At 20.4% G+C, this 11019-nt stretch overlaps 2 protein-coding genes across 2 annotated transcripts in view; one reads left to right on the forward strand and one right to left on the reverse strand.

Moving 5' to 3' along the window:
• LOC128952779 (uncharacterized) overlaps positions 1-888 on the forward strand; it is a 1737-nt gene extending 849 nt beyond the window's left edge. Inside the window, exon 2 of the mRNA XM_054298225.1 lies at positions 394-888. Within this exon, the coding sequence (XP_054154200.1) occupies positions 394-818 (425 nt within the window). The 3' untranslated portion in view covers positions 819-888. The remainder of the gene's footprint in view (positions 1-393) is intronic.
• Positions 889-1954: 1066 nt separating this feature from the next.
• Positions 1955-10628, reverse strand: LOC128952897 (major facilitator superfamily domain-containing protein 1-like). Its single transcript, XM_054298361.1, has 5 exons — positions 10350-10628; positions 6716-7406; positions 4266-4690; positions 3763-3862; positions 1955-2042 (listed from the first exon to the last, which is right to left on the reverse strand). Exons 1-5 carry the CDS (start codon positions 10579-10581, stop codon positions 1955-1957), a joined length of 1536 nt encoding a protein of 511 aa, XP_054154336.1. The 5' UTR covers positions 10582-10628.
• Between the last annotated feature and the right edge of the window lie 391 nt (positions 10629-11019).

The raw sequence follows: 11019 nt of genomic DNA on the forward strand, positions 1-11019 counted from the left end.
TACTACTACTACTACTACTACTATTACTACTATTACTACTATTACTACTATTATTACTACTACTACTACTACTACTTCTACTACTATTACTACTATTACTACTATTACTACTACTACTACTACTACTACTACTAATAATAATACCAACAATTACTACTACTACCACTACTACTACTATTACTACTACTACTACTACTACTACTACTATTACTACTACTACTACTACTACTACTACTACCACTACTATTACTACTACTACTACTACTACTACTACCACTACTACTACTACTACTACTAATAGACAATATAGTTAATTTTATCTATTAGTAATTTTTTAATAAAATTATTACAATTAATTTATTATTATCTATCAATCAATCATTCATATAAAAGCCCGGATCAGCTGCGATGACACATCCGGTGGTGACCAACAAAAACAGTCTGTCCAGCAAATGATGTCACTGTTTGGCGAATACTCGCAAAAGCTGTCACACGCTATCCAATTGATCAAAGAAAACAAAATCAGCGAATCGGGCGCCGAATTGGCCTCAGTTAAGGACACTTTCGGCAAACTGAACGGTTTGGTTAAGTCAAACAAAGAGTTGGCGAAATTGCCGATAGCTTCGCAACTGACGGAACTGTCGTCGATAACCCAAACGTTGGGCGGTCTAGGAGTGGGTGGCGATAGTAATCAGGCACTGGACGGTATGGTCGATAAGTTGCACAGTGTTTTCGGTATACTCGGTCAGGTCAAGGACAAGGTCGGCGGCGGTGTTACCGGCGGTGGCGATGGTTTGGGTAAAAAGTTGCCGCTTTAAGTAAAAGGATATCTAATCTAATTATTATTATTATTATTAATCTAATAATCAGTTTATTTCAAACAAATAGCAAACCAAACAAACAAAAAGTTTTTGATTTTATTTCTATTAGAAAAAAAAATCTAAATTTAAATAAAAATTAAATTTTTTTTAACAAACAAATTAAATTTGATTAATAAATAAAAAAAATTAATTGTTAATTTTCAAGTATTTTTTTAAATAGTAAATTTAAGTACAATAAAAATTTTAATTTTATATATTTAAATAAACAGATACAAAAATTTTTATATCAAATTATTATTATTATTATTATTATTATTACAACTATTACTAGTATAATAAATTAATATTTTTTTAAAATATATATATTTTTAATTTTATAAAATTAATTTTTTAAGAGGATTATTATAATTAATGGTTATTTATTTAATAATAATAATAATAATAATAAAATACATTTTATATATATATTATACATTAATATTTAATATGATGATAATAAGTTAATGTAATTTAATATTAAATTTTTTGTTTTTGATAAACTTTTTCGTACAAATTGTTTGAATATTAAACTATATATATATATATATATAATATTATATAAAGTTTAACTCTAATACAGTATAAATTTATATCAAATAGTATATACAAAAATATATTCAGTATATATATAGTATAGTATAGTTTATACAATATGTATATATATATTATATTTATATAAAACGTGTCATTTAATAAATTATTAATATTGTATTAAAATTATTTTCTACTCTATGTTTGAAAGTTAATTAAATTTATCTAATAGTTATCACTATATATATATATATATATATATATATATATATATATATATATATATATAATTTTTTATATACTATAAATATGGTAATACTGTATATACTAAATATAATCAAAATATAATTTAATATTAAAAATATTAATACAAATTAAGTAATTTTTTTTAAAAATGTAATCTAATGACAATAAGATGATATAAATTATTTTATTATTAATATTATTATTTTTTTTGGTAAAAATTATAATTTTAATTACTAGTAGACTAGTGATTGATTGGATTTATTATAAATATTATTATTATTATTATTAATTGAAATATATTTTTAGTTATCTTTTTTTTATAGTTGAGTTGACTTTGGATCGTATGTCCCGTTGACTCCCATATCATTGTTTTCGTCTAATTGATTGTCATTGTCTTTGTTTGTCCTAATAATATATAATATATATAATAATTAATTAATAAAAAAAATTATATTTATATATAATATATTTTTAAAAAACTGTTATATACTTCATATAAAGTTTAAAAAAAAAATTAATACAGTATATACAACATTAACATTAGCACAAAATAAATTTTTTAAGTGCATGAATAATGTATTATTAATATATTAAATAATAAAATTTTTTAGTAATCATTAAATATTTACAACTATTAAGTGGTTTTTTTTAATATATAGATAGAAATAAATAATTTATTAATTTTAGATTTTTTTTAAAACTACTGAATATTGTTATCTAATTTTTTTCAACAACAAAAAATTAACGGAAACTAAAGCTATTGTCTATAATTAAGATTTTTTTTAGTAATCAATTTGTTTTAATAATAATAATAGTTATATTGATTATAAATTTGTGGTAAATTTTAAACAACTATTTTATTAATTTAAAAAAATTAATATTATTATTGATATATATATAATAAAATAATGTCAAAATTTTTCATATAAATATATTATATCAAATAAATTATACATTATTATTATTATTATTATTATTATTATTAAATTTTATGTAAAAATTTTCTATAATATATATATATATATATATGATCGACAAAATTATCAAAATTGATGACAAATTTCAAATAATGTATTTAATGTCATAAATTATAAAACTATCGATTAAAATGCCAAAAAAGGGGATCTTATTTTGCATACATACATATAAACTCACATAAAATATATATATATATATATATATATATATCTATAATGAGTTGAATATTGATTTTTTTGAAAATGTAATACTACTGTATTATATCTGTTATATCATATATTATAAACTTTATATATAAATATATATATATATATATATATATATATATATATATATATATATATATATATATATATATATAGATTACGGCATTTATATTTAAATTATAATTTAATATTGAAACTAATTAACATTTTGAAGCGCTTAAATTTTTTTTTGGTGATTATATATATATATATATATATATATATATATATATATATAAAATTTATATATTTTTTATATTTCTCCGAAAAAAATAAACTAAACATTTATTATAATAATACTGTATTTAAATAACTAAAAAATAAAATACTTTATATTATATAAAAAAAATTTTTTAATATCTATTCACAATTCATTTAACTAATTCATATTTGTATTAAATATATTTATATATATATTTTTTTGTTTTTTATTAAAATTACTTAGTAGTGAATATATAAATATAGTTTTAGGGGTTAAATAAGTTTTTTTTGAATAATAAAAAATAAAATATTTAATCTAAATTAAAACAAAATATGCCTTTTAATAATAATAATAATTATTATTCAACAAAAAACAAAAAAATTAAATTACATTTTTTTGCCCCTAAACACAATTTTTTTAGTATATAATGTGCTAAAAACTTAACAAATCGTATATAAAAAAAGTTAGATAATTATAAATAAACAATATATATATATAATATCTATAAAATATTATATATATATATATATATATATATATATATATATAGAGAGAGAGAGAGAGAGAGAGAGAGAGAGATTTAACCAACAAATTTGAAACAAAAAATATATATTTTTTAATAAATAAATTACAATACAATTACTTTTTATTAAATTATATATTGACTGTTAATAATCATATATTATTAACTATTACTAACTTTTTGCTATCAAATTCATCTCTCATTTTGGGAGTCATATTCAGATAACCGCCCTCTTTCTCATCCAATACCAGTAATGCCATCGTCGATATAATTGTGGCTAAAATATTAATTAAATTAAAATAAATTAAAAATAATTAATAATAATAATAATAATAAAATTAATAATAATAATAATAATAATAAAATTAATAATAATAATAATAATAATAATAAAATTAATAATAATAATAATAAAATTAATAATAATAATAATAAAATTAATAATAATAATAATAATAATAATAATAATAATAATAATAATAATAATAATAATAATTAATAATATTAATATTAATAATAATAATTTAATTTAATTTAATTAAAAATTAATTATCTCTATGTATATATTTTATGCACAAAATAATAAATAGTTAAATTTAAAATTAAATAGTATATTATCTATTTAGCTATTTATCTATAAAATAATAATAATAAAATTAATAATAATAATAATAATATACCGCATAGCCAGGCCAGATAAAATATTTCCAACACTAGATAGCCCTTAGTGTCGACTATAGCACCGGCAGCCATACTGATCATACCGAGACCAAAATTTTGTATAGCCTGTGTCATACCGTAGGCCGTACCCAGTGTACGCTCCGGTACTACCAGCGATATCAGGGCCCATACAGTACAGGCTAGCATTGAATAGCCAATGCCCAGTACGATCATGGCTAGCCATGGCGTCAGGAAACTGAATGCCAGCAACAAATGGGCGGTCATCGATATCAGTATAGCCAACAATACGAAATATAGGGTACGACCCAAACGGCCCATTAGTATGCCCAGTATGGGCGATGCACCCATCGATATCAGATAGACCATACTATTGATTAGGTGGGCGTCGACTGAGTTTAATTGAAATTTTCGTGTAAAAAATGGTCTGAAAATTTGAAAAAAAATTATTGAATTATTAAAAAAAATTATTGACTTATTAAAAAAATTATTGAATTATTAAAAAAATTATTGAATTATAAAAAAAATTATTGAATTATAAAAAAAATTATTGAATTATTAAATAAAATTATTGAATTTATTTGAAACAAACAATTTGGGCAAAAATTTTTTTTTCTATTCAATATTCTGTATATTAATATACAATATAAATCAAAATTATAGGAATATTCTYTATATATATATATATATATATATATATATATATATATATGCACACAAAACAAAACACAAAAATCAATTTAATTTTTTTGTTTTATTTTGTTTTGTTTTTTTTATTTCAATTCAAAAATATCTATACCTAGCGTGTTATGAATATTTTTTTTAAAAATGATTATTGAAATTTTCATATATTTTTGTATTTGTTTGATAAATGTTTTTTTGGTTATTATAATAATAATAATAATACTAAAAAATTGAGGAAAAAAACTATTTTAAATAAAATAAATAATATATTCAATTGTTTTTGACAAAAAAATAAAAAATAAAAACCTATTATCATATATAAACTACTATCACATATAATAATATCAATATATATAACTTATTTGCAATTCACAACATGTATGTCAACAACAATAATAATTTTGATCCATAGATATTAAAAAACTTTTTGTTTGTTTATATATATATACTTTCAAAAACATATATAAATTTATATATTTCTAAATTTAATTATTTTTAATAATAAAAATCATTTTTTTGTAGATAATTACTTGAAATAGATATCAAAATTTATATATATATATATATATATACTTTCAAAAACATATATATATATACTTTCAAATATATATATATATACTTTCAAAAACATATATATATATATATATATATATATATTTATATATAATTTCTAAATTTAATTATTTTTAAATAATAAAAATCAATTTTTTTGGATAATTACTTGAAATAGATATCAAAAAAAACTTTATATATATATATATATCGATTGAAACAAGTATTCTTTGCGTTTCAAAAATAATGAAATTTTACTTTGTTTTTGTGAGATCTATGTAATGATTAAAATTTTATTTTTTTTGTAATTCAACAGTTACATTATTGAATTTTAACTATGTTATAAACATATAGTTATTAATATATAGCTTAAAGTCACATGACATCATTTTCACATATGCTCAAAAATACCTATATCATTGATTAAATAATGCAATAATGGAGGCCAAAAATCTTAGTAAGGCTTCTTATGAAAAACTAAATGTAAGCATTAATTTGACGAATAAAAAATGGTGGAAAGAAGTAGAGGTTAATGTAAAAGACAGAAAATAGTCTGAAAAACTACCTAATTTTAATACTAAAATTTTGAAGGATTTAGTGAAGTTATATCCAGACTTTTGATGATAAAAGATGAGAAAGATATTGGGTATTGATTTATGAACTATTATAAGATTTGGACTCAATTCGCTGAAGATATGTGCCATTAATTTAAGTACTAAATAATTTCACTTCTTAACTATAGGCCACTTAAGTGAAAATAAACCAAAATTTTTTATACAATTGAATTATAATAAATTTATAGGATTTATTAAAACCATTGATGAATCATTATATTCACCATATATTGCTTTGTCAGATTACTATTTATTTGAATAAATAAAAGACTTCTTTGATAGTGAAAAAATTAAAAATCTGGAAGGATTCAAAAAATCTTTTTCGGTTCAAAATCAGATGAAATGGTTTACCAAAAATAATCAAAATTTGACCAGTGATTAAAGAGATGTTATAGATTTAAATGACAATTTTACAATTTATTAAATTTCATTAACTTTTTCAATAAAATGAATTTAAACACTTTTATTTTACACGCAAAGAATACTTGTTTCCATTAATACTTTCAAAAACATATATATATATTTATATATATTTCTAAATTTAATTATTTTTAAATAATAAAAATCAATTTTTTTAAATTTTTTTTTTGATAATTACTTACACACCAAACGATACCAATGGAAAAACAGATACATAATAGAAGACAATAATAAAATTGATGAACCAGTAGTTCAAACGGAAAACTTTGATATCTTTTAGACTAATTTTATCGGATTTAACATCTTTGACCTTAAGCTGACGTTCGGCCCATTTGTCCCGTACGGCCAATACGATGGCCAGAACCAGATCATAGGCAGCGACTATCGATGCCAACATCCAGGCCATACCCAGACACTGATGACCAGAGTATGAATGACCCAAATAGTCGTATAAGGGTTTCATGACATTCATGTTGACTGTACTGCCAACACGGGCCAGACTCAGCTGTAGGCCGAAAACCATTTGCAGTTCACGACCGCCAAACCATTTGACGGCACGCATGTTGGCCGTAACGGCCAGATTTTCGCCGCCAATAGCAAATACTATACGGCCCAGACACATTAGCCAAAATGAGTTTAGGTAGGCGCCCAACCCTAGCAGGAATTGTCCGGCAAAAGTAAAACAAGCAAATATAATGGCACCCCAGTTGATACCCAGATACCTGTCCACTAGTATACCCCCGATTAAACTCAATATCATATTAGGCCAACTATACAGTGAATATAGTAGTGAATACTGGAAATTATTGATATTCATGTCCCGTAGGGTTTCCTCCTGTAGTGAACTGGGAGTATCGTAACTAAAGTAATTGCCTGTTAAATAATAATAATAATTTTTTAAAAAATTATATATATTATATATAGATATAATATCAGTAATTATTTTTGTTTGTTTGTTAATTGTTTGTTAGTGTTGTTAGTTATACACAAATTTATTTTAAATGATAAGTATAATAATAATGATATTATCATTTAAATACCTCATATATTAAATACACCTATAATACTGTATTACTACTAATATTAGGTAATATATTGTTATATAATATCGTTATATATATACCTTTAAGGTATTATTATTATTATACAGTACAGTATATATACTATAATCTAATTTTTACACTATTTGTTTGAATTAATTTAATTTAATTATATCTATTTATAAATTGAATTTGAATATAATATGCGTGAATTCACTTAATTAAATAATTTTAAGACAATATTTACACTCTTTTTAATTTTAATCCTCAAAAAATATATTTGTTTGTTTGTTTTATATAGTTTTGTAATCAATTTAAATACAAATATATATTTATTTGTTTTGTATACAGTATTTTGTTGACTAATAATTTTGTATGCAATAGTAGTAGTAGTAATAGTAGTAGTAATAGTCATATCTATTATATAATTAATTTAAGGAATTGTATTGTTATACAAATACTGTATTTATATATATAAGTGATATTTATTTTGTAAATTATATGATATTATTTAAAAATTTTTAATTAATGGATCTAAAAATTTTTAAATAATATCTAAAGTTTTATATCTATTACTATTTACAGTGTAATTAAATTTAATTAAGCATTGGGTGTTTATTTATGTTAATGTTTGTGCAATTATTTTTAATCAATTTAGCTGTCTATACATGTATTTTTTTGCATTGAGTTTATAGTATGTAATTCAATATACTTAATAATAATAATAATAATAATTTAGTTAAATAAAACATTTAGCAACAAAAAAAGTTTTATTATTATTTGATGGCAAATGTGGCGATAATTTATTCATTACATTAATAGAATATATTTAGCAAAAAAAAATAAAAATAAAATAAAACTTTTTTTTTATTATTTATTTTTCTAAGTGTTAAAAGTATTTACTATACTGTATATACATATACAGTAGTAGTTTATAATAAAATATTTATGCATATAATTTAACAATATATATATATGATAAACACATATATATTATATATACACTGTATTATTAACTTAACTATTTTTTTGTTGTTATCAAAATCAATATACAGTACTCAAAATTGTTTGACATTTATCTCTACTACTACTACTACTACTACAGTACTGTACTGTATATATGCAATGAAATTAGATTTTCAACTGAAAATCTGTTAACAAAAAAAAACTAAAATACTTGAAATCAATGTGTGATTTAACTTATTTTATTTTCTCTCTCTCTCTCTCTCTCTCTCTCTCTCTCCCTAAGCATTAAGTTTTTGAAATTTGTATTTAAGTGGAGACAATAAAACATAGAAAAAAATGATCAAACAATTTGAAAAACTTTTTTTTTGTTGTAGATATCATATGAGAGCTCACATTCCTATTGTATTATTTTTTTTACATACAGACAAGTAATTGACATTAACTCCTTGTAATCAATACACACACACACATACATACATACATACATACATACATACATACATACATACATACATACATACATACATACATACATACATACATACATACATACATACATACATACATACATACATACATACATACATACATACATACATACATACATACATACACATACATATACACACACATATACACACATACATACACACACATATACACACATACATACACACACATACATACATACATACATACATAAATACATACATACAAACACACACACAATACATACACATATATACATACACACACACRTACATACATTGTATTTTATTATCTATGATAATAATGACATTTACTATACATAGTTACTGCTAAAAAGTTAATTTCAAACAATATTTTTAAAGTATCCGATAAAATAAAATCTATATATATATATATAATATATATATTATAATTTTAAATAACAATGTAACATTATATAGTAACWATATATATATATATATATATAATTACAAAWTCAAATTTATTAAATTAAATTATMTGTACTCTCTGTGGGGTTATTGAAAAAAATAAATTTGTATAAATTTAATTAAGCATATGTTACAACAAAATTTTAAAAACAAAATGCTATTATAATTATTATTATTATCGTATTAAATACAACAAACAAACAAAAATTTTAGACAACCAAAAAAAATAAAATTGTTTCAAAACTATAAAATAAGTGGGGGAAAAAGTTATTTAATTAAATTTTCAACAACAAAATTTAAAAAAAAAATCAAATTTAGTGTATAAAAATTAATATAACAATAACCTACTAATACTACTACTACTTGAATATATGATAACAAATTTTTTTGACAACATAGACATATTCACATAATAATAATAATAAATAACTTAATATATATATATATATATATATATATACAGTATATATACCATAAAATTTTTTTCCATATATATATATATATATATAATACAAAATTGAATAAAATACTGTATATAAAAATTTGTTTGATTTTTAAATATATATATATATATATATATATATATATATATATATATATATATATATATATATATATATATATATATATACTTAGTAGGCCATACCTACATAATAATAATAATAATAATAATAAATAACTTAATATATATRTATACAGTATAGATATATATACCATAAAATATTTACTGTATATATATAAAAATTTGTTTGATTTTTAAATAGATATATAAACTCAGAATCTATATCTCATAATATATATGTATTACTGTATATACTGTATATATACATGTACTTTGTAGGCCATACCTACATAATATCATAATAATACTACTACTAATATAAGTTACATACCGACACCAAGCGAGCACATGAATACCATAAATATATATCTGTGTACACTGTGTGCCGGATGCCAACACTTGACATTAGAGTAGTCCTCCTCCTCCACCTCATCCTCATCCCTATCCCTATCACCATCAGCTTTGACTGTATCCCTGTCCTCCTCATTGACAGCAACATCACTAATGTCTTCATCAGCAATCACTTCCKGAACCCTTTTTCTAGTTTCATCTGATTTATCCATATTGTTGTTATAATATATATATCAATAAGTTATATCACAAACAATAAAAATTTATATAAAAAAACAAAAGTTTTTCCACACAAAACAAATCACTAATTACTTAATTACAGGTATTAATAGATATTTTGTTGTTGTTGTTGTTATAAATTATATATAAATAACATTTTAATACTATTATAATATATTAAATACATGTTATTATTATTATTATTATAGTATTGATGAGGACATGAAATACATAATATACTATTTAAATACAGTACTACTGAAATATTTTTATTTTATTATTTTTTTTTTAAAAAAAAAGTAAATCAGTGTATATTGAGTATTATATAAATATTATATATATATGTGATATTTGAAATTTTTTATTTTATTGACAATATATATATATATATATATATTAAAAATATTATATACATAACAATATAATAATGA

The sequence above is a fragment of the Oppia nitens genome, unplaced genomic scaffold (genome assembly GCF_028296485.1).
Source record: "Oppia nitens isolate AA-2021 unplaced genomic scaffold, nextdenovo-longstitch-racon4-pilon3 scaffold11_pilon_pilon_pilon, whole genome shotgun sequence".
NCBI classification, from domain to species: domain Eukaryota; kingdom Metazoa; phylum Arthropoda; class Arachnida; order Sarcoptiformes; family Oppiidae; genus Oppia; species Oppia nitens.